This window comes from Lolium perenne, chromosome 4, assembly GCF_019359855.2.
Source record: "Lolium perenne isolate Kyuss_39 chromosome 4, Kyuss_2.0, whole genome shotgun sequence".
In the NCBI taxonomy this organism is placed as follows: Eukaryota; Viridiplantae; Streptophyta; class Magnoliopsida; order Poales; family Poaceae; genus Lolium; species Lolium perenne.
The window spans coordinates 52,679,807-52,704,463 of NC_067247.2; the positions used below are offsets into that span (position 1 = coordinate 52,679,807).

A 24,657-nucleotide genomic window follows, 5' to 3' on the forward strand; every position below is an offset into this window, starting at 1 on the left:
TGAGAGAGAAACTAGTATTATAGGTAGATACCGTATCATAGCATGTACTACAAAAAAAAATCAAGTAAATCTTTTACATGTATTTATACTGAGACTCTACAAAATAATTAATATGAGAAGACTATGATACTGGTACATGATATCATGCATTGTATAGTAGTATCGCATTATGACTAGTCTTACACAAAAAACACCTCATTGACCAATTTCTCCAGATTCACCCATGATGGCCCACCTGGCAGTGCCGCCGCGGTAGCCTTCTCCTTCCACTTCGTCGCCATTCTCTTCATCTCCTTCCCCTTGTCCCCTTTCATCGTCTCCCCGATAGCCGTCTTCACCTCGTGCTGCAGCACCTCCTCCTGCGGGCACCAACTCGCCACGTGGCTCCTCGCCCTTGTCTCCTCCCAGAACTCCGGCGGCAGCGGCAGCGCCGCCGCCGCGTGGCCGCCCTTCACTTCCTCAACCCTGAGCACCCACAGGAACTCATGCCCGCTGTTAGCCAAACCCCACGCGAACTCCAGCAGCTGCTCGCTCGCTAGCGCTGCAATGCTCCCAAAGCTCACGTACACCACCGAGTTCGGCCGCTTCCCCGCCAGCCACTCCATGCAGCTGTGGTTCTCCTTCAGAAGGTTTGATCCCAGTCTGTCCGACGCGCTACCGGCGGCAGTGACCTGCTTGAGGAGCAGCGGCAGTGGTCCGACGACATAGCTAGGTGGCAGGATAGCTGACATCGCCGCCATGACTTGGCTCTCCAGCTCATCGAAAGTGTGGAAGATCACGGCGGATGGAATAGTCCGATGGCACTCCATTAGGCGCAACATCATGGAAAGGAACACGTCGTCGTGCTCCATTGTGCGGATGAAGCTCGGGAAATCCCTTAGACGCATGTCCTTGGGCATCCCTGGGACCCAGTCGACGAGCGTGCTGTCCAGGTAGCCGTTCCAAAGCTGCTCAGTATCTGTTTGTCAAAGCAGGCAGTGTTAGTTTCTTCTCCTAATAATAAGCATATTTGGATACATTTATTTATGTGGATCAAGTTCGTTATTCTTTTTACATAAAAAGGAAAACTTGGATCGATTACTTCTTTTTGTGTCATCTCATGAGGGTGATACTTCGTTCTAGTTATTATTACCTCCATCCTAAAGCTTATAGCCTATTATTTTTTAAAAAAAAGTCAAACTATGTTAAGTTTGACTAAGTTTTTACTAAAAATCATTAATATGCACCACACAAAATTGATATCATTAGATAGTAATGAAATATATTTCATATGGTATCTACAAAATATCATATTTGTTGATAGATTCTTCTAAAAATTCGATCAAATTTTATTTGGTTTGAATTTTCAAAAAAAAACTTAAGCTTTGGGATGGAAGTAGTATAATTCTTATATTATGTTGAAGTTGGTTGTCACGGAGGACGGCAAAGTAGACTACGTGCGGTGACGTCACGGCCCGAGGGGCCGGCTTGGCTGCAGGGCGCGAGTTGGTGCAGCGGCGGGCGCTGTGGCCCGAAGGGGCGACGCAACGGCAACCCGTAGCTCGATCAGTGGTAGTCGCATGCTCAACCCACCGGCGAGCAGCGGCGAGCAACATGAAGAGCCGGGAGGCTTCCAAGATTGCTGGTGGGCCCTGGTCCCTCGATGTCGTCCCGCAAATGCTCTGGCACACGTCCTGACGGTCGCAAGGGCGTGCCACCTGACCTATACCTGGTCAGGGAGGTGTTGGATCGGTTCGATTAGCTTCCTGCATGGTGGACACGTAAACATTAAATGAGCCTCGATCGGCTCTCAGGTTACCCTGCTCATCGGCTCAAGGAGCCGATTGACCCATGGTTCATGTTAGATCTTGCAATAGCATGGGTGTCCTGCTTCATTAATATTAAGCTAACTCGATCTACGACAGTTTAGGGTTTTCACCGTATAACCGGAACATCCTACGCGTAGTTGAGCCTAGCAGATACGAAAGATGATGGAAAACTAACCCTAAAAGAGGCCTAAAAACCAACATAAAGTCGATTCCCGGAACATCCCTTCTAGGATCGGTAAGCCATACCTAGCGCACTACCGGATCGTTCAACCCGTTTGCAAGGCCTAACCATGCAGATATTAAACTAATCCTTGAAGAACAAGGAGCAACTATAATAGATCGAATCTACTAAATAAAGATGAAGCAAGATGCCACCCTTACACCTAAGATAGGTGTAAGGGCGGCTAGATATCAAGGGGCGGCATAGCTAAGCAAGCATGTCAGAAGAACAACGATGCAAGCCCCAAAACATCTACGATAAGTAGTGTTACTCGCCATCAAAAAGGCTTCAGTACGAGTAACACCAGATAACGAATAAACCTATACTGCCTAGATCGCAAGATGCGATCTAGGCAGCATGATGCTTACCTGGGAGAAAACCTCGAAACAAGGGGTGGCGATGCGCCTAGATTGTGTTTGTTGTGAACGTGATTGTCCTCCTTTCTCAATAACCCTAGGTACATATTTATAGTCCGTAGACTTTCTATCTTTGGAAATACACCTAACCGTGTACGGGCTAAACTCTATCTTTTAATTCTAAACTAAGATGCAATCTACCATAATATACAGATACATGGGCCATCTAGCCCAAACTCTCGTGCAAGGCCGCTTCAGAGACGGTCCACATGTATATCCTCCAAGCCCCATCTCAAGTACGGCCCATCTCCTGATTTGGCCAAAATCTGGTGATAACACATGCCCCCCTGGTTTTGGTAATGATAATTTCAAAACCACTCTGTTTTCTTCGTAGGGTCATGTCGTGGCAGAGCAAAATCGTCGCAGTATCCTTCATCATGGTGCCTTGCCTTCTCAACTTCTCTGCACGATTTGACAGTTCTTTGGCACCACTTCCTCGGAAACTGCTGTAACATTAAATCTCTCCACTATATCCCCTTTATTTAACCGCGCCGAGCAGTTCGCCTCTTCATCCTCTTGCTCCGTACTAGCCGTCGGCAAAAAAAACCCCTTCCTCTGTAGCCATGTCTTCCTCCTCTTCCTCCTCTACCTCATCGGATCTTTCCTCTCTATCCTCTTCTTCTCGCGAGCCGACGCCAGAGTGGGGCTCGTTGGCGGCGCACGACATCCTCGCCCCAACGACATGGGACAAGGAGGACCATGATTCCTCCATCTGGTCCGAGGACGACAAGTCCTTGACCGATGGAGAAGACGACCTCCAATTCCTCGTGGATGGGGAGGAAGAGGCGGAGAGCGAGGACGACCGCTTCTCTTGGGATGACTTCACCTCCTCCGACGAGGAGGAGGAAGAGGAGGAGGACACCTCTTCATTCTCCGATGAGCCGCCGTCGAAGCGCTTCCGCGCCGGGTCGGACGATGATGATGACGACGACGAGGAGGAGGACGAGGCCCCTGCCGAAGGCTATGGCAGCAGCGACGAGTAGCTCGCCGGTAGCAGCGCCGACGGCAGTCACGACAGCACCGACGAGGGCAGCGACGGCCCTTAGACTAGGACTACTAGCATAGGACTAGTAGCAATCGGCTCTTCTTTTGTTCTTCTTGTCTTGAGCAATCGGCTCTTCTCTGTAAAAATCCTCTTTAGTAATGAAGAAAATGTTTCCATTTCAACTTTGCCTTCACACGGATTTTGCCGATTGTCAAAAAGCGAGTCAACGCGCAAAGAGCCGATGGCAGCGCATCGGCCTTCACCACAAAATGCGGGTAAGGCCAAATCAGTTGCCTATTCCAAACGGTAACCTGCAACCCTTGCCTGAAGAGTAAACTCAGATCCCCAAATTGCCGTTCGAACAGATCCAACTTATAGCCACGAGAATCTCAGATCTCAATCGCGCAGATTCAACTCCGCATCGAACCCAATGGCGGAATCATCCAACGCCAACGCTACAGTTTCTGGCCTGAAGGTAATCCTCAACCGCTCCCCTCTATCCGAGCATAGCGTTAGAATTAGCAGCAAACACCTGAATTAATGTCTCATTCCATCATTAATTTCTAGGTATCAGACATTCTGCTGCCGCATCCTTCTCTTCCAAATTCTCTCTGTCTTGGCCCTCGTTCTACTGAAAGCCCTGCCCATTTGATTTCATGCGAGGCCAATAGAATTCCCTTCGTGAACCAGAATTTAGATCTAACTTCTTGGGCCGACTGCTTACGAGCCTGGCCTAATCCTCCTGAAGATTGGGTTTCATGGTACAAGAGAATATCCAAAACCCACCAAGCCACCTGGGAAGCCACGGGAATAGCCGATGCTTTAGCTTTATCACTGTCTCCACTTGAGAAACACGAAAACCTTCTGAAAACCATCTGCTACTTTTGGTCTGATACTTTGAATTGCTTCATGTTTGGCCATGGCCCCATGACACCAACCCTACTAGACGTGGCCATGATCACCGGTCTAGACATTACATCCCCCAGCCCCTCTGCTTTTATGCTGCCAAAGGTCCCTTTCACACTCTCTTCTAAAATAGAGTGCACAAACTGGGGTGCTTATCTTCGACGCCACATGAAAAACAAAGGCCCTGTAACAGAGAAAGAACACACGGCCTTCCTGAATTTCTAGCTGGAGCACTTCATATTATGTGGCCCTTCACTTGCTCCAACCAAGAATTACCTTTCCCTGTCCTATGAACTTGCCAGAGGCACCCAGCTTGGCATTGGCAAACTGTTCCTTGGAGAGGTCTATCGGTATCTCCAATTAATGTCTGTTAAGCTGTTTTCCCAAAAGACAGTCAAAACAGGAGGTCCCTGGTGGTTTATTCAACTATGGGCTCAACTGTATTTCCAGAATCATGTCCCAAACTTTCCACCTTTGGCCACTTGCACCTTTCCGGATACTAACGGGAAGCCAATCCGGTGCACCAACTACGGCCAAGCTCTATATAGCCTTCCAGGTAGTAGACTGACCCTCAAGGAAGCGTCGGAGTGGTTCAGAATTTTCCACCAAGGCCTGGATAATCCTCTCTTCTTTCCTTATACAGAGTCTGAAAATTTCGAAAACCCAGTCTCCTTCAGGCTAGACAGCTTTGCCGATGACGCCAGTACTCGGCAATTGTATTCCATCATGATCCGTCCCTGCTTCCTTCCAGCTGGTATGAGCACCTCAAACAGGATCATCAAACCTGGTTATGAGTCTTATCAGCCGGTCGTAGCAGCCCGGCAATTTGGTCTTGGGCAGGTGTCTCCTCATTTCTTCCTCCACCACTTAACAGAGAGCAGAGCTAATCTGTCCGATGTCCTCACGGGTCAGAGGTGTTACTCTTTCTTTGACACTCTAACCATCCCAATTCCTCACAACCTCTCTTTCACTTCATCAACCGATGGTTTTGAGACTTGGTGGTCAATGTGGAAGACTCATGCCTTCAGGAGAGCTCTGGGACCGTTGCTGAAACAACTTGATGCTGAATATGACGTCCCCGCAGAACAGGTACCACTACTCACAATTTTTCTTGAAGTGGCTTCACAATGATTTCTTTCTATAATCCTGCTCTATCCTTTTGTAGCAACAAGACGGTCCAGAACCTGTACATGATGACGGCTCCCCTTTCAACTTCCTCCCACTAGCTCCGGTGGTCCTCTTCTGCAAAAACTCACCACCCTTGAAAAAGGTCGTGATGCAGGGCCAGCCGATTTCACTAAAATCGGCTCCCAAGAGCAGAGCATCTTCTAGGCTAGCTGCCCCCCCGAGCCTCAGCTAAGGCGAGAACAGCAGTGAGGAAAGTAGCTGCCAGGAAGACCTTGAAGCGCCAAAACCCCACTCCAGCCCCAGAAAGTTTGCACGTAAGCTAACCCATGCCTTAGCTGATTTTATCTATCTTTCTAGGCATCTGCAAATCATGCTTGTATTTCTTTCACAGACTTCTACTGAAGAAAACTCCAGCGAGGGGACACAGTCCAGTCGAGGGGACTCGAGCTCGGGCAACTCTGGGAAAACCACTACACGGAGCCAGCCAGACTCGCCACCGTCGGCTTCCAAGAAAAGGTCAGCTCCTGAACCTACTGCTTCCCAAGCTCCCATCACAGCAGGGCAAGGCGGGTTACGCACAAAGAGCCGATGTATCAAGAGAGCTCGCAAGGAACCGCAAACCTCTTCATCAAACCAGGCGGTTTTGGATGTAATTACTCTCCATACTCTCCTTGGCTCATATTTCATGCTAACCTGTTGCGGTTCTCATCGGCTAATCACTTCCTCTGCAGACTGATGACACCTCCAGTGGGGAAGTCGAGGAAGTAATGCCATCCGCCACCCTGGACCTAGCACCCCCTGACAGTGTGGCTGACAAGGTTGCCACCTTGGCCAAGCCCACAGCAGAAACACCAGAGCCGATCACTTCTTCATCGGCTGTTCCTCTGGTCTTAGGAGAGGTACACTCCCTTTCTTTAACTCTGTCTTTCTCTTCCGCTGTATACTGACATTGTTCTTGTTGCTTGTCAGGGTTATGACCTCTCAAGCCTGCTAACCTTCGACCCTGAATCCATCGAGCCAGCTACGTCTAAAGCAAGTGCAGAGTCAGGGCCCAGCACTACACGTGACCAACTCCAGCATCTCAAGGCCCTGCTCTCTTCCTCAATTGAGACGTTGGTTGAAGACCCCGGAGAAGTGAAGAGCATCCTTGAAGACATTCAGCCTCATCTCCCGGTGACGTTGCAGGTGAAACTCTGGCCGGTTGTGACTTTGTCTGCTTATAGGTCAAGGGTGAAATTGGCTCGTCAGAGAATTAGCCTACGCCACGCCCAACTTCCATTGAAAGCTGATATTGCAGACAAATGTCAGCGGCTTAATGAGAAAAAGGCAGCTTTGGACGCCAAAATTGACACCTCTGTCAGTACCGCTGAACTTGAGACCTTGCGCAAGGAGTTGGAGGACCTTGAAGAGAGGGTCCGGGCCAACAAACAGCTCATCCAAGATAAGGAAGCCCTTATTGCCCATTCCCACGATGAAGCAGAAGGCCTCAAAGCTGAACTGAAGACTGATCTGGCCGAAATACGTGCCCTGAACAAGCAGCTGGTGACAGGCCAGGATGAAGATGATGAGGCTGAGATCGCCGAGGTGGATCGTGTTCATGCTAACGCCCTCCATGCCCTTGAGGCATTCCTTCAGTAGAGCCTTTCTCTGTAACCTGATAACTGCTCGCTCGAGCTTGTACCTCTGCTTGTAACAGTTTGTATTTCTTGAGTCGATGGCTGCACACCGGCTTTTTATTCTAAAGTCGATGCCTGTGCATCGGTTGTGCTTAAAAATTAAAAAAAATTTATGGCCGATTGATTTATGCATCGGCCCCCATATTTCAACTGGGCACCTACTTCGTAGCCTCGTACCTTATCCGTTCAAGTGCCCCCCCCCCCGAGCCGAATCTTTCAAATAATTGAAGATATCGGCTCTCCAGTCATTTTACTACGTGACATGCTTGTGGTGAGATCATCGCTTTTTATTTTTTGGGGCCGATCGCAGGGATCGGCCTTGCCACGTACGTCTACTGGCTCTGGTCTTGCTACTCTGTCAGGCCGGTGGATAAGACCAGCCTCACCCCGTTTTTTGAAGCTTCGATGCGCTCACAGCCGTCCAAACTGATTCCAGAGATCGGCTCTTGGTCATCTACATCCCAAATGTTCATGCCAGCTAGTGAGATCTCGATCGAGTCATCTGCATGAACGACCTCTTCATCTCCATCCCACTGTATCAGGCATTGGTGCATCGTGGATGGAATGCAGCAGTTAGCGTGAATCCAATCCCTCCCTAGTAGGACAACGTAGGTGCTTTTGCTATCGACGATGAAGAACGACGTAGGGATGGTTTTCCGGCCTACAGTTAGATCCACGTTCAGAATGCCTTGCGCTTCTGACGCTTGGCCGTTGAAATCACTTAATGTGACGTTGGTCTTCATCAGATCTTCGTTAGAGCGTCCCAAACGCCGTAGCATGGAGTATGGCATTATATTGACTGCCGCTCCCGTGTCAACCAGCATCTTGTTGACAGGCTGCCCATTGATATAACCTTTTAGGTACAGGGCCTTCAAGTGCCTGTAGCTCCTCTCTCGTGGCTTCTCAAAGACGACTGGCCGCGGACCGCAGTCGAACTGTGCCACTGGCACTTCTTCAGTTCTTGGAGCATGAAACTCCGACGGCAGTATAAACACCATGTTTGTATCAGCCGATGCCGCTGCATCGGCTTTTGTCTGCTTGGGGCGCCATTCTTTCTTTGGCGGGCGCGCCTCCGTTTCCAATGTTCGCTGAATTTTCACGGCCAGATCGGGCCGTGCTTTCCTCAACGTGTACAGATACTGCACTTCGGCTTCTTCCAAGTTGCGTAGCCGCTGAACTCTGCGCTTCTGGGGATGACTGAGTCCATCAGGGCACCACCTTGGTCGGTGGTACCTGTCTTCTTCTTCTTCTTCTGACTCCTCGAAGTCTTCATCTTGGGATGACTCAGCTCGTTTACTCTGAGGTGGGAGAGGTCATAGACGCTTGAACACTGAAACTTCGCTTGTACCCTTCCTCTGTTGTCTACATTCTGGGCAGTTGTCGATTGTAGGCAATCGGCTCATTCCTGAGTCCCAGCAGTGCTTAAAGAAAGGACAATCCCAGTGTCTGTCCATGTATTCCTGCTCTCTTGACCTCCCTTTAGCGCGGCGCTCATATCCTTCATCGTCTCTGTCATATCGACGATGTTTTCTGTTGTCTGCATCAGACCGACGATATCTGTCGTCATCTACGTCATACCACCGACGTCGGTCATACTGATATTCATACTTGTTAAGGAGATGTGCGGAGAGTGGTCGTTGGTACCGCACGCTTCTCACTTCTTCCTCTGTGAGGTACCGTCTGTTATCATATTGGGGCCGGTCGCGTGGATCGGCCTCCTTCTTTTCCTTGCCACGGGAATGACTGCTCTCCTCTTTATCTTTGCCATGGCGGTCTACAGGACCTGCCATATTGATCTCGAAAGAGAAACCCGGTTGATGCTTCGTGGCATGGTTGAGCTCCACCATGTTGACGCTAGGAAACGGTTGCATGTCCACTTTCATGGCAAATTGACCGAAGATTAATCGGCCTTGCTCTATCGCCATCTGAATCTGTCCACGCAACACTTTGTAGTCGTTGGTGGCGTGGGTGAACGTGTGATGCCATTTGCAGTATGGTCTCCCATTCAACTCTTGCACCGTAGGGATTTTTTGGCCTTCGGGTAACTTCAGCTGTTTTTCCTTCAGGAGCAAATCGAAAATCTGCTCAGTTTTGCTTATGTCAAAGTCGAACCCTTTTGCAGGCCCTGGTTGTTTCACCCATTTGCAGGACACGGGTACTGCCCCCCGAGCCCATTCAGCCACAGCGACTTCTTGATCTTCTGCAGAGTCTTCAACTTCTTCTGCCTCAACCAGGCCTATCGGGGGCTTGAACTTGTCTTGGTACAATTCGGGGTAGCGCTGCTCATACGATGTCAGTTTCTGGACCATTCGCGCCAGTGAATTGTAATCCACTTGGAAAGTCAGATCCTTGAGCGGCGCTGCGAGGCCTGCCACTGCCAGCTCGACTGCTTCTTTCTCAGTTAAACGAACCAAATAACATCGGTTCTTGACAGTTCTGAAACGCTGAATGTATTCAGACACCGTCTCTCCCCGCCTTTGCCGCACCTGCGTCAGATCGGCAATGCCAGCTTTGGTAGCTTCTGAGTGATATTGCACATGAAACTGTTCTTCCAGTTGCTTCCATGTCTGAACTGAATCTGGTGGCAACGAGGTGTACCACCCAAAAGCCGGACCCGTGAGCGATTGCGCAAAGAACCTTACACGTAGCTGGTCTGATGCTGAAACCATGCCCAGCTGTGCCAAATATCGGCTCACATGCTCAATTGAGCTAGACCCTTCCGATCCACTGAACTTTGTGAAGTCAGGGAGCCGATACTTAGGTGGCAGTGGGATCAGGTCATATTCATTGGGATACGGCTTGGAATAGCCGATTGTTCTCTTCTTTGGCAGGATACCGAACTGATCTCTCAGGATTGCACTGATTTGATCCATGGTATGAGCTGCAGGGGCTGAGCTTTCATAACTCGTTCCGGTGGCATATTTAGCTAGCCACGCCTGTTTCTCAGCATCTGCTCCAGAACTCCCTCCTGCTGTAATCTGGTTCGTGTGCGCCCAGTTGTTGCAGTCCGGCACGTATGTGCACACGTATCCATGTGGGATCTCCTTAGGCGGCTCATACAAGAATTGGTAATCGCCAGGATCACCTCCAACCTTGTAGACGATGTATGCCAGTGAACCTTGTTGCTGAGCCGCAAGCGTGAATGGGAGTTGCGGCCTGGTGTGGAACGGTATCTCTCCCTGGTGAGTCCCTAAGGCAGGTCCTGACGGAGAATACTGATGCTTCATTATTTCCTGAACCACACGGAGTGCAACACGCTCAAAAGCGTTCACCAGGCTCTCAGAATGATGATGTAGAGAATGAGCCACCATATAATTGGTTTCTTGGCGCAGGGCTCTGGTGCGCTCCTCCGAAGGAAGAGACAGATCTACTCCATCGAGCACGCCTTCAGGTGTGAATCCTTTGAACCTAATGCCATGTGAACGGGTTTTTTCGAAAGAGCCGATGAGATCGGCTTCGAAGAGAGCCTTAAGCTCATCATACTTCTTCTTGTGCTCGTCAGGCAGCTCTTCGTACTTGACTGGTTCGCCTAACATCTCAGCTGCAGATGTTGACGTGGTTGTTGAAGATTGTCCCACCGGGCGTGCCAGAATGTGTTGCCTGCCAAAACCCACCGGCGAGCAGCGGCGAGCAACACGAAGAGCCGGGAGGCTTCCAAGACTGCTGGTGGGCCCTGGTCCCTCGACGTCGTCCCGCAAATGCTCTGGCACACGTCCTGACGGTCGCAAGGGCGTGCCACCTGACCTATAACTGGTCAGGGAGGTGTTGGATCGCTTCAATTAGCTTCCTGCATGGTGGACACGTAAACATTAAATGAGCCTCGATCGGCTCTCAGGTTACCCTGCTCATCGGCTCAAGGAGCCGATTGACCCATGGTTCATGTTAGATCTTGCAATAGCATGGGTGTCCTGCTTCATTAATATTAAGCTAACTCGATCTACGACAGTTTAGGGTTTTCACCGTATAACCGGAACATCCTACGCGTAGTTGAGCCTAGCAGATACGAAAGATGATGGAAAACTAACCCTAAAAGAGGTCTAAAAACCAACATAAAGTCGATTCCCGGAACATCCCTTCTAGGATCGGTAAGCCATACCTAGCGCACTACCGGATCGTTCAACCCGTTTGCAAGGCCTAACCATACAGATATTAAACTAATCTTTGAAGAATAAGGAGCAACTATAACAGATCGAATCTACTAAATAAAGATGAAGCAAGATGCCACCCTTACACCTAAGATAGGTGTAAGGGCGGCTAGATATCAAGGGGCGGCATAGCTAAGCAAGCATGTCAGAAGAACAACGATGCAAGCCCCAAAACATCTACGATAAGTAGTGTTACTCGCCATCAAAAAGGCTACATTACGAGTAACACCAGATAACGAATAAACCTATACTGCCTAGATCGCAAGATGCGATCTAGGCAGCATGATGCTTACCCGGGAGAAACCCTCGAAACAAGGGGTGGCGATGCGCCTAGATTGTGTTTGTTGTGAACGTGATTGTCCTCCTTTCTCAATAACCCTAGGTACATATTTATAGTCCGTAGACTTTCTATCTTTGGAAATACACCTAACCGTGTACGGGCTAAACACTATCTTTTAATTCTAAACTAAGATGCAATCTACCATAATATACAGATACATGGGCCATCTAGCCCAAACTCTCGTGCAAGGCCGCTTCAGAGACGCTCCACGTGTATATCCTCCAAGCCCCATCTCAAATACGGCCCATCTCCTGATTTGGCCAAAATCTGGTGATAACAGTAGTCCCGATCGATGGCGACGAAGACGGGCATGCGATGGAGACCGCGCGAGCAAGAACAGTCTGCTGCGATGCACGTAGGGGCGCCCCATGTGCGGCGTGTGCGGCTGTGCCGTGCGGTTGATGGCCGGTGCAGGTCGATGCCGTTGTCGGAGTAGAGGCGCAAGTGGGCGACGGCGATGAGCGACTCAATCCGATCTATGATCGGTAAACCAAAAAAGAAAACGTCGGTCGAGCGACCGGCGACGCAAAAAGAAAACTAATCTACGGATTGGAAAAAAAAGACTCGAGAGCAGCGGATCAACGGATCGGCGGACGAACCTTCATACAGGTTGCGCGGCCCCCGGAGAAGATCATGGAGATCGACCTCCTGGGGGCGGCGTGGAAGCTTGTACGGTGGCTAGGTCAAGGAGCGTGCCGCTCTGATACCATGTAGAAGGATAAAGGGATATGCGAAATATGATGGACGTTGTATTGAGCCTCTCGGGCGAGTATATATAAGAGTACAAATCTTGAGAGCCAAGAATGCTATCTAGAGATAAGGCAGGAGATGATTACAAATCATATACTACCAAATACACATATACCAAATATATCTCTAACACTTTTTAATTATTATTTGTACAGGGAGTAGTGGCCGCCCATGCTTCTGAAGTTCTAATCGTATCCAGGAAAAATTGAAGGACCATGTTCTACATTCTTACCATTTAGAAAGATCTCGGTATTCTTTATTCTCATGCATGATGGATTGATGGGCTCACACACTACGGGAACCCGCCGACGTGCCGACGGCCAGAATCTGTGCCGACGGCCGCCGTCGGCACAGCCTCGCTCGCCGTCAGCCCAGCAAAGTAGCCGTCGGCACAGCCTGGCCGTCGGCACAGAACCACCAGGACCGACGGCCGCCGTCGGCACACTTTGGCCGTCGGCACAAACACTATCTGTGCCGACGGCACGTAGCCTAGCCGTCGGCACATTGTCATATGGTGGGGCCACAGACAGCCACCGACAATGGCGTCAGCAGGTGGCAAACGGCGTGAAGTGGGCCGACGGCCAGGCCGTCGGCACAGCTTCCCCGCCAAATTTTCCTTCTTCCCGCCCTTATTCGCGCCATTTTTTCGCGCCACTTCCTATGTAGGCCGACGGCCAGGCCGTCGGCACAGGTTCCCGCCATTTTTCCCCCTCCTTCCCTCCCGCCATTCTTCTCGCGCCCATTCTCTCCCGCCAATTATTCCCGCCGTTTCAGCCCTCGTCGTCCTATATATAGCCATGTCTTCTCAACACTAACATCAGCAACAACATTTCTCTCCTCATCAACTCTCTCATCCAAAAAACACCACAGAATCCTCTGAGCTCAGCTGCCGTCGAGATGGCTCCTCGTCGCCGTAGCAACACGGGCTTCATCGGCGTTCGCCAGCGGGCTGCGGGCCATTTCGCGTCCGAAATCTCCGCCGGTGGTGTGCGTGTGTGGCTCGGCACCTTCTACACGAAGGAGGCTGCTGCCCGCGCATACGACGTTGCGGCTTGGAGGTTTGGCCGGTCGCGCCACGAATTGAACTTCCCGGAGGTCAGGTCTCTGGCGGAAGCCGAGAGTCTCTCTACTGAGCCGCTACTTCGCTCAGAGGGTGAAGCGCAGCGGTTCAGAGATGGCCAGCGGCGGATTGATACCACCGAGGCGGACGAGCAGTTCATGGCACAGTGGCGCAGAGACCATCCCGGAGACGTCGCGGCCACGCGCGCATTCTGGAAGGAGAAGCAGGCGTACAGGAGAGAGAGGAGGGCGGGAAAGCGGCAGAGGAGGGCCGAATATGACGCGGAGTACGCCAAAGGAGAGGCGTCGACATGGGGGGAAAATGATGAATGGTGGTTTTCGTACCTCTCAAGTACCGCTTCAGAGGACACCCCTAGCGAGGACGAAGATTTCGAGAACTGATTAGTATGTGTGTGTGTCGAGTCCATGTGTCTAACGGGTCATGTGTCGACCCAGTGTTAAGTGCTTTGTTCGTGTGTGGGTTTAGTTTTTTAAGTGTTTTGGTTTGTGTGTTAGTAGTGTAGTTTTTAAGTGCTTTGCTTCGTGTGTGGGTGTAGTTCTTTAAGTGCTTTGGTTTGTGTGTGGTCTAGTTCTTTAAGTGTTTTGGTTTGTGTGTGGGTCTAGTTACGTGTGTGGGTCTCAAGTTCTTAAGTGTATCATTATTGTGTGTCGTCAGAAATCGAGCATCGGAGGGTGGGAATGGTCCCAAAACTCAGGCAGATTATAGACTATAGGGGTAAAATCCAGGATCTGTATGTGGAAACTCCTGGTAAGCCCAACCTATGGTTTCCCATGTACATATGTCCTAAACAAACCAAAGCAAATAAAAAAATCCATTGTTACACCGTCACACGGAGAAAGCTATAGGGGTAGATCTGCGGGGTCCCCGCCCTAGGGTTTCCGAAGATACAGATCAGCGGAGCGTCGGAACCGCTTAAAAACTTGCATATGTCCCTAGCATATGTGCACAAGTGTGATGTAGGGTTTGGCTAACCTTGCATGTACCCGGCGTTGACGATTTTCGCAGACATGGGCTAGCACTTGGTGAAAATCCAGGATCTGTATGTGCAAACTCCTGGTACGGCTAAAATGGAGCCTATTTTATGGTAAAGTAAGCCCAACCTATGGTTTCCCATGTACATATGTCCTAAACAAACCAAAGCAAATAAAAAAATCCATTGTTACACCGTCACACGGAGAAAGCTATAGGGGTAGCTACAGGAAGCACAAGGTACATATATACATGGAACAACTTGCATTTATTTCCCCTCATATTACTACTTGATACACATAACATTTATCTTGCTGTGCAGGAGGCGGAACTCGGGGAGCCTCTCACCGAGGTGGGAGGGTGGCAGAAGATGAAGCTAAAGCAGCCCGATCTGAGCCAGCCTCAGCCCTCGCTGCCCGAGTACTACGGCTTTGCCGAAGAGGAGTTGGACAAGTACTGCTCGGTGTTCAAGGGTCTTCATCCGGAGGTGGATGATCCTATTGAGCAGGAGACCGACTTGACGGCGATTATGGTGGCGGGGAGCGGCGCGGAGCATGGCCGCACGAAGCTTCTTAGTGGGGTGATCAAGCCGCAGAGGACCCTCACGCAGATCAGGTCTACCCTCACCGCCGGCGACCCACCGGTCGCGCCTCCTCGACACCGTCGTACGGATGTAAGTTTTCTCATTTCCATCTTCTTTCCAACATTCATCCCTGAATGGCTAAAGTGACATGACTCCTTTTCTTGGAAATTGTAGGCTCACTTTGAGGCCGCCTACGCGGCCGCTTATGAGAACTATTTGACGGTTGTAGCAGAGTGGGACCTCAAGAGAGCGGCTTGGGAAGAGTACCAGGAGGCGACGAGTCGTGTAAGTTCCAATCTTTTATGGTTCGAAGACATGACAAGTCCCACCTCCCCTTTTTTTATATCTGCGGCGCTTGACATCTAAACTATCTTGCAGGCGGTCAGGACGTTCTTCCAGACTGGAGAGAGGATCGCACTTCCGGAAGAGGAGCCACCTAGGCCGGGGCCGACTCCAGTGTGCCCATCGAGGGAAGCTTTCGCGGCCACATACTACGCACGGACTCCGGTAAGTCATGTGCCTAACCAGTTCTCACCGCTTTCCTTTCCCATGTGTAAGATGCTAACTCTTGTCAAACATGTAGGGCACGGGAAGTTCGCGGAACCGACCCTCTCTGGTTCGTCGCGCGAGGGCACACCGATGCACCGGCCGCCATTCTCCCGGTGCTTCAGGGTTTTCACTGCCGGCGATGGTTCAGGCCATGGTTCTACTTCGGTCTACCTCGACAAAGGCCGGACGCCTGAATTTATGAGTCGGACCCCCTGATCTTAGTTTCCCTTAGCTAGGTGTCTAGCGGGTGTGCGTCGATCGTGTGTGCCATGTGTCGACGATGTATGATGATTGTGTGTGCTACATGACACATATTTGTATCACGATGATGTTGTTGCTACATTTGATGATGATTATGTGCTGTGCAACATTTGTGATGCATTTGAATGTATATTACTGCTATATATGCTGTGCGTCTTGGGCCAGAAATGCAGCGGGAAACCAAATGGTATGGTACGTGCCGGCGGCACAGCCTCGGACGTGCCAAATGGCAGGGGCTGTGCCGACGGCTATGCCGTCGGCACAGGAAGGGTGCGCCCAGCGGCAGCATGAGCGGGCGGCAGCGTCTGGGCCGAAGGACTGGGCCGACGGCTTGGCCGTCGGCACAGAGCAGGCGTGGACGCGTGGCAGCCTCTCGGTCCTCCGATGGCAGCATCTGGGCCGACGGCTTGGCCGTCGGCACAGCAGCTGAGGGCGTGGACGCGTGGCAGCCTCTGGTCCTCCGATGGCAGTGTCTAGGCCGACGGCTTGGCCGTCGACACAAGATTCCCTTGACCTAACGGCCGTTAGACGCTCCGCGGGCCCCACGTTGACCGTGCCGACGGCTCTTGTGCCGACGGCGTCGTTTGACCGTCGGGCTGGAGTGCGTGCCGACGGCAAAGGCTGGGCCGACGGCGAGCCAGTCTGTGCCGAGGCGATACTGTGCCGACGGCGGTGTGCCGACGGCGGCCGTCGGCACAGACGTGGGCCGACGGCAGGTGATGCTGTGCCGACGGCCGCCGGCCGTCGGCCCCTCCGCTGGTTCCCGTAGTGACACATGTTTGGGTGAAATAAAGAAGAGAAAGTTTGTGCACGAATTTCTTTTTCTGCATATAAAACTGATATTCAAAGGAGGTTTTGTCCCTTAGTAACTACGAGTCTACGACCATAGATTGGTAAAATCAACCCCTTATATCATTTTCTTGGATATTTCCTCCATTTTTATTTAGTTCACATTGTGTGTTTAGTTAAAGTTAAACTTTATCAAATTTAGCTGAGAATATATATTGCATAAGATGTCAACATCTATAATATCAAGTGCATATAAAATTAAAATCTAGTTTATGATGATTCTAACAATATAGATTTTACATTGTAGATGTTTTTTTTTTTTTGACGTTTCACCGGGGAGAGCAAAAAGCTCTCGCCTGAATATATTACCATTTTCAACATACTGACAGCAACATACAGGAGAGGGGGAGGCACCGCCCAACGCAACAAGGGGGCGGGCTCAAGATCAACGGCAAAGGACTACGGCCGCTCCGGGAGGAAGTAAGTAAGCCAGAGATCAACGTCTGACTGTTGCTCTAAAGGAAGCCTAGCACGCCAGAGGATGGCATCATCTCTGCACCGTTTGCGGAGCATAGAGAGAGAGGGAGGGAGCTGCTCGAAGACGACCCCGTTCCTGTGTTTCCAAAGGTGCCAGAGACAGAGGAGGCGGAGAGTAGCAGCAGTGTCAGTCGGAGCCGAGGGAGGGAGCGCGCAGTGAGCGGCATCGGCCACCGGCAGCTCAGGAGCAGGGCGAGCGCCCATGGCCGCCCAAAAACGCTGGGCAAAGGGACAATCGAACATAATGTGCGCGGCGGTCTCCAGCGGGGCGGGGCAAAGAGGGCAGCCACTCGCCGAAAGGTCCAGGATGTTTTTCCGATGCAGGTTGGCGCGGCATTGGATGCGCCCACGCACCAGTAGCCAGGCGAAGAAATGCACCCTGGACGGCGCGTGATTTTGCCAGACGAAAGCAAAATTTGCATCCTTCATGCCGCCAAAGACGCAGAGCTTGTAGAGAGCAGAGGTACGCAGCCCACCGGCACCTTTGCCGCAGAGAGGAAGGGAGCGGCGATCCGGGGCAGCGCAGAGTTGGACGCTGCGCAGCAAGTGGTGGAGCGCGTCCTTCTGGGCAGCAGCGGTGGCAGAGAGGCGGGGCACCAGGTTGTTGTCGAGCCCGGAGGCCATCATCTGGCGCACCGTGGCGCCAGGAGCAGTGCAATGCGAGAGGAGCTCGGGCATCGCAGCGGCGAGGGGGCCGGACGGCGTCCACGCATCCCACCAGAAAGCAGTGCGCGCCCCGTCCCCGATCTCAACCCGCGTGATGCTGCGGTAGAGCGGAAGGAGCCGGAGGAGGGAGGCCCAGTGGGCGCCGCAGATCAGGGCGGAGCGCCCCATCGAGTCCAGCGACGCATCGCCGATGGCGGCCCAGACCCAACGCGGCCAGGAGGCACCGGGCTCCACGTGAAGACGATGAAGCAGCTTGATCTGAAGGCAGGCATTTTGTTCAGGAAGGGAGCGCACTCCCAGACCTCCTTCTTCCTTAGTCCTGCACACCAGGTCCCAGGCCACCAGACATTGGGCCCCAGACACGCGATCTGAGCCAGCCCAGAGGAAGGCACGGCGGAGACGATCCAGTGCGGCCACCACTCCGAGTGGCAACTCCATGGCGCCCATGGCGAAAGTGGGGAGAGCGTCCAGAACGGCATTCAGAAGGACCAGCCGGCCACCCGACGAGAGGAGGAGGGCGCTCCAACCAGAGAGGTATTTGTCGGCCTTCGAGATGAGCGGCGCAAACGCGGCGAGGCGGAGTTTTTCGGCAGAGAGGGGCAGACCCAGGTAAGTCTGGGGAAACCCTTCAACGCGGCACTGGAGCTCATCCTTGATGCCATTGAGTACATCCAGGGCGACGTGCATGGGGACGATGGTGCTCTTGGAGTAGTTGATGCAAAGGCTGGTGGCGCGCTCGAATTGGTGAAGGAGGCGCCGCAGCCGCCGTGCAGCCCCAACCTCCGCCCGGAGGATAATCAGCGTGTCATCGGCATACTGGAGCACGGGGCAGGGGGCGCCGTCCACGAGAGGGTGCTGGAGCACGTCGTCGCAGCGGATCAGGCGCTGCAGCACATCCGCCGTGATGAGGAAGAGGTAGGGGGAGAGGGGATCTCCCTGCCGGAGCCCAAGCATGCAGCGGACCCACTTGCCAGGGACGCCATTGAGGAGGACGGCGGAGCGCGAGGAAGAGAAGATGTCATCCATCCAATCGCACCAGAGGACGGGAAACCCGCGCGCGATCATAATCCGCCGGAGGCTGGCCCAGCTGACGGAGTCGAAAGCCTTGGCGAAATCCAGCTTGAGGACGATGCACGGAGCGCGGCGGCGGAAGCAGGTCTGGACGAGCTCGGTGGCGTAGACGAAGTTTTCCGAGATGCTCCGGCCAGCGAGGAAGCCCGTCTGGTCCACGTCGATGATGGCCCCAATTCTCCGTTGCAGCCTGGAGGTGAGAGCCTTGCAGATGCTTTTGATGGAGCAGTTCTGCAAGGATACCGGCCGAAACGAGGCGGGGGAAAGGGCGCCGGCGAGCTTCGGGATGAGGGCGATGTGAGCCATGTTGATGCGGAGGAGGTCGGCGGCGCGGGAGTGGAATTGTTCAAACAGACGAAGAAGAGCAGGCCCAACGCTGCTCCAGGCCGCCCGGTAGAAGCCAGGCCCAAGCCCATCGGGGCCAGGAGTGCTTGAGCGGTCGAGGGAGTTCACCGCCTCAGCGATCTCATGGGCCGAAAACGGCCCAACTAGACCGTCGCCGTCGATGCGCGGGCAACCGCGGTAGAGAGCGTCGATGTCAAAATCCCAGGCGATCTCCGTCCGCCGCCCGAGCAAGTTGTTGTAGAAGGAGTAGAGGGCGGCGGCCTTGGCGTCGTGCGTGGCCACAACCACGCCGCCCACGTCGAGGACGCGGATGGAGTTGCGGCGCAGGCGCTGGGAGGCACGGGCGTGGAAGAAACGGGAATTTTCATCCCCTTCCTTGATCGCCCGAAATTTCCCCCGTTGCTTCCACCGCGCGGCACGTTGGAGCACGAGGCGCTCGAGCGTCGACCTGCACAGACAGCGCAGCTGGATCTCGTCCACAGAGAGAGGGCGAGACTCCTCAAACAGATCAAGTAGATCAATAAGGAAGGAGCAGTTATTCTCAAATTTGGGGTTAAAGCGGTGCGAGCGTCTTCAAACCTTGGCGGCAGAGCGGAAGGATTTGAGGCGAGCAGCAATGTCTCCTGCCGCGTCAGTCTTAGCTGCAGGTCTAGACCAGGAAGGGAGGGTTGTGGGGAGGAAGAGAGGATCCAGGAGCCAAGCGTTCTCAAAGCGAAAACCAGACGCACGGGGGACAGAGGTGGAGGCGGTGACCAAGAGAGGGACATGATCAGAAGTGGGGCGGGGGAGGGAGGAGAGGGAAGAGTTGGGGAGAGCCAGGTTCCAGTCCTGGTTAAACAGAGCCCGATCGAGTCGAGCGAGGACGGGGGAGTCTCGTTTGTTAGACCACGTGTAACGGCGATCAAGCAAGGGAAGCTCAAACAAGGCCAAGGTCCGGATGGAGTCGTTAAAGGAAGAAGCAAGCGCGAGGTTGAAATTGTCGTTGTTTTTGTCGCTCGGATCGCGCACAAGGTTAAAGTCACCAATGACGAGCCAGGGGACAGGGAAGAGCGGGCCGAGGGACTCCAGCTCCGCGAGAAATGCAGGCGTCAGGGAGTGGTCAGCAGGCGCGTAGACGTTAGTGATGACCAAGGTTAGGTCCGAGAGGGAGGATTGGAGGGAAGTGCAGAGGGAGAAACTGTCCCGACGAACCGAGGTCAGCGAGAACTGGCGGTGATCCCACGCGGTGAGAATCCCTCCAGAGCTCCCGATGGCGTCTAGAGATTCGAAAGAGGTGAGGCCGGAGGGGAGGATAGACGCAGCAACAAAGCCATCCATGGAGGCAAGCTTGGTTTCCTGGATACAAACAATCGAGGGGGCGGCTGAAGAGATCGCGTCACGAACAATGGGGCGTTTTTTCAAACAGCCTAACCCTTGCGTGTTCCACGAAACGATCTTGACATCACGGAGGTGTTTAATCATCGAAACGGCAAACACCGGAAGAATTACAGGGGATACAGAGGAGAGAACACACACGCACACGCACGCACAAGCAACTGAACGGCAGGAAGGGGACTACGGAACTAGGGCGGGGGAGAACAGGAGCACAAGCCGTCCACAGGAGGCAACGGCGCTGGCGCGCCAAAGAGCAGAGGGGCCGCCTAATCATCGGCACCGGAAGGCACCGAGGAGGAGCAGATGGCAGCGGCGAACGCATCGACGGCACGCTTACGGAGGGGCTTGGTGACAGCGCCCAGAGCTCCATGTTTCTGCACTTGTCGCTGTAGGGCTTCAGTGCACCCGCCCAACGCGTCTTTGAGGCCACGCAGCTTGACCGCGCGCACCTCGATCGGCTCGTAGAGCTGGGGCTCCTTGGAGGCCAGACGGGAGCTGCGCTTGACAGGAGCAGCCTCGGGAACGACGCGAGACGGGCGGGCCCGTGCCGCAGGCACGGCGGCGGGGGACGCGACCACGGGAGCAGCATCAACGACTTCCGTGATCACCACGCCACGGCGCACGGACAGGGCCAGGGGAGGGCCAGATCCCAGCTCCCTAGAGGTGGCTGACGACCCAGCACCCGCATCCCACGTGAGAGTGAGCGACGAGGAGCGGGAGGAGCCGAAGGAGGGGGCCGAGCGAGGGGGGAGAGCTCGCGACGCTGTCCAGGAAGGCGAGCAGCGCCTCGTGAGGAAGGAGAGCCCCGTCGATGTTGTCAATGTCCGCGCGAGGCGTTTTCAGCAGCAGGGGCTGGCGGCAGGCGGCCAGGCACGAGCGGGAGCCGCCCCAGCCTGCGGTTGAAAAGAGGCGGCGGAACGGGGCTGAAGAACGGAACGTACTCCCCCTCGCTGTTGTAGGAGTCCTCGACGCGCCAAGCCCGCACCTTTCGAAGCGTGAGCAAGATCTCCGCAGGCACGAACTGGGCGTGGCGCAGACACACCACAGCGCGGACAGCGGAGCAGTCCGTGCCAGAGAGGGAAGCGGCATCGACTTCCAGCGTCTCACCGAAACAGCTGAACGCGGCCGCGGCGTTCAGGTGGCTCGGGTTCTCAACAGGGACACGGCGAGCGAGGACAAGGGCAAACCACTTCAGGTTGCTGGGGATGCGGTCCACGGCTTCCTCCGGAACGAGGCGAAAGGTGGCCCCATCGCAGTGGAAAGGCTGATGGAGGAGGGCCAGCTCCCTGTCCTCTTCAGAGAGGAAGCGGGCGTAAACATCGCCCAGAGAGGAGCCCACCATGGTGACATGCAGGCCCGGCAGCTCAGCGAAGATGGCCTCCGCACAAGCACCAGCAGGCGAGGTGAAAGGAGGGAGTGAGTCAATGTAGACCACCGCCATGCGACGCGCCGCCTCCATGTCCCCTGGCGGCATGAAAACCTCCAAAGGAGGGGCAGCGTCGTCGGAGACGTCGTCAGACTCCACTTCCTCTTCATCCTCAGCCAGAGAGGAGGGGGAGGGCGCACGGAGGGGAGGCACGGGCTCGACCACGCCAATGATCCGCTCAACCACAGGCGGGGCGGGGGCTTGCGATGACTCCCCTTCTACAAAGAGCGAGCCCATGCGACGGGCGGAGAGGAGGAGCGGGCACGACGCGCGCAGAAGAGCGGCGACAAAGGAGTGAGCAGCGAGGCGGGGTAGGGGGTGGCAGGACGGCGCGGGGCAGCAGAAGGGTTGGCGGGGCGTGGGGACGAGCGCACGGGGACAAAGGTGGGCTGGGGGAAAGGCATGGTGCACTCCTTCAAGCGGTGGCCGGAGCGACCACACCCGCGGCAGCGAATCGGGTCTCTACACGAACGGACTTGGTGGCGGACAGAGAGGCAACGGAAGCAGCCGTCGAGACTAAGGTTTTTGAAAGGCGCGGAGGGTGTTTTTGGAGAAGGAAGGGGAGGGCAGCGCGCAGCGTCCAGATAAGAGCGAGGGAGCGGCGAGCAGGCAGCATTGATCGCAGGTGGGTGAGCGGCCGGAGAACCGGGAGCACCGTTGGCGGAGGCACGGGGCTCGAGGGTAGCATGGGCGCTGCGCGGAGCTCCGGAGGTAGGAGATAGGGGCGCAGACGCGTTATCCTTGAAGGAGGAGGCGATGGCAGACGCGACAGGCAACTGTGGCGCGCTTCCCTCCCCAAAACGAGCGCGAGGAAGAGGAATTAATCCTCTCCCACCGAACCCAGAGGAAGACGCGGGCATGCGCGACCAGGGGGGCAAAGGGCGACGCCCACGACGTCGTTTGGAGAGCATGACAGGTGGGGCCTGGACAGACAACTCAGCGGCGCAGGCACGAGCGTGGGGTAGGCCGTGGTGAAACCCTAGCCGAAAACGAGCGCAGTGGCGCGGGCCAACGTCCACGATGAAACGAGCCACCGCCGGCGACCCAACGACGACGTGGAAAACCCCATCCTCGACAGCAGCGGCGACCAAGCCAAGCCCAGGGCCACTAAAGAAGAAGGAGAGGATGGAGCTCAAAGAGGCGGCAGAGAAACAAGGGGATAGGAAGGGCGGTGTCACCCAGATCTCGTCGGAGGGACAGGGATGGACTGGACTGTGGGAGGGAAGCGACGAGAACCTCGACAGGACATAGTCCTGAAAAACCTTACCTGGAGACCAAGCAGCGAGACGGGAGCGGCGGTTGACATTGGCGCCGCCACCCTCCGAGGAGGGACCTTCCGGGTGAGAGCCGACAGGGAGAGAATCAGCAACGGAGAGCGTGAGCACGGCTGGGTCTGGCCGGCGCACAGGCGTGGTGGCGCTGGTGCTCTGGACGAGCAGCAACGGAGGCTGGTGGGCAGCGGCGGCGGGGGGCGCACGCGCGTCGCCAGGCGAGTCGCCAGGCGAGTCGCGAGAGCAAGACATTCCTCGCCAACCTCGACTCGACTCCAACATTGTAGATGTTGATGTTTTTTCTAAATATTTGTTCAATGATTACGAAGTTTAACTTTGACTATAACTAAAAACGCAAGCTAATTGTGGACGCAGTGAGTACTAGCAATAAGATACTGGCTGGAATTCTGAAAGTACTAATTACTCAAAGTACTTTGGTTGGTTCGGAGAGGGTCTTGATTTTACCTTTGAGGGGAATAATGCCCCTGTCGACAAGCTGTTGGCACTGCTGGAATGCCATGAAGCCACATGCGCTGATGGTGCAGAGGGCGACACTGCGGAGGCCCATCTCCTTGGAGGAGCGCAGGATTTGCTCGATGTCCGAGACGACGTGGGTCACCGGAGGGAGCTCGGAAACCAGGTCCCTGAAGTGTGGGACGAATGTCTCCAGGGAAAATAGCATGGCGACCATCTCTTCCAAAGCGTCGGGCTCGGACGACGGGAGCTGCAGGCCATCGGGGACGACCGCGAAGCGGAAACCTGGGACGCCCGCTAGCGCGCCGGGGCCTCGCGAGCGGAGGAGGCGACGGCGGTTGTGCTCGGTGTGGATAAAGGTGATCTGGAATCCGAGGCAGTGATGGAGGAGCTTGGCTAGCTGGAGCGCCGGCGTGAGGTGGCCCTGTGCTGGGAGCGGGAAGAACACCACGTGCGGCTGGTCGGCATGAGCTGCGGTGGTCGCCATGGCCGCTCCAACGCCATGCATCGGAGTTGCCCGGCCAGGCGTCTTTCCTTTTTCCTTAAATTAAACTTGGAGCGCTAACTCGCCAATCATCCATAGTTCCATACTATTATAAGAACACGACTGGAGTAGGTGATCGATCCTTTTTTGGAGCACTACCGCTGGTCGTTTTTCCACCTGCTGCATAATTGATGATGGTTATCGGCGCAAGAAATATGTCGGCACTCCACTACAAAAAGTGTTACACAAGTTTTCGTATAACATCAATTAACCTGTTGTTGTGTTGATTCAAAATTCCAAATAGAGACTCTTGAGATTAAAGGGTCTCTCTAGAGCTCACAGCAACTCTAACAACTCTAACAGAGCCCGTAAATGCCGTCGGGAATGAATTTTTCCGACGGAT

The 24,657-nt window shown here is 54.1% G+C and overlaps 2 protein-coding genes across 2 annotated transcripts; one reads left to right on the forward strand and one right to left on the reverse strand.

The window, feature by feature from the left end:
- Positions 1-24,351, reverse strand: LOC127292531 (7-deoxyloganetin glucosyltransferase). The gene is made up of 2 exons (XM_051321953.2): positions 23,762-24,351; positions 1-958 (listed from the first exon to the last, which is right to left on the reverse strand). The coding sequence occupies exons 1-2, from the start codon at positions 24,276-24,278 to the stop codon at positions 180-182; spliced, it is 1,296 nt and encodes a 431-aa protein (XP_051177913.1). The 5' UTR covers positions 24,279-24,351; the 3' UTR covers positions 1-179.
- LOC127292532 (uncharacterized) lies at positions 14,437-16,108 on the forward strand. The gene is made up of 5 exons (XM_071819601.1): positions 14,437-15,097; positions 15,182-15,292; positions 15,386-15,514; positions 15,591-15,623; positions 15,983-16,108. The coding sequence occupies exons 1-5, from the start codon at positions 14,795-14,797 to the stop codon at positions 16,106-16,108; spliced, it is 702 nt and encodes a 233-aa protein (XP_071675702.1). The 5' UTR covers positions 14,437-14,794.
- Positions 24,352-24,657: the final 306 nt, after the last annotated feature.

Bases quoted from the DNA above. Each gene is read 5' to 3' on its own strand.
- LOC127292531 (XM_051321953.2), bottom strand. From the start codon at position 24,278: ATGCATGGCGTTGGAGCGGCCATGGCGACCACCGCAGCTCATGCCGAC. The intron at 959-23,761 runs GTAAAATCAAGA...TTTGACAAACAG, and splicing joins GGGCATTATTCCCCTCAAAG to ATACTGAGCAGCTTTGGAAC.
- LOC127292532 (XM_071819601.1), top strand. From the start codon at position 14,795: ATGAAGCTAAAGCAGCCCGATCTGAGCCAGCCTCAGCCCTCGCTGCCC. The intron at 15,098-15,181 runs GTAAGTTTTCTC...TGGAAATTGTAG, and splicing joins CTCGACACCGTCGTACGGAT to GCTCACTTTGAGGCCGCCTA. The intron at 15,293-15,385 runs GTAAGTTCCAAT...ACTATCTTGCAG, and splicing joins ACCAGGAGGCGACGAGTCGT to GCGGTCAGGACGTTCTTCCA.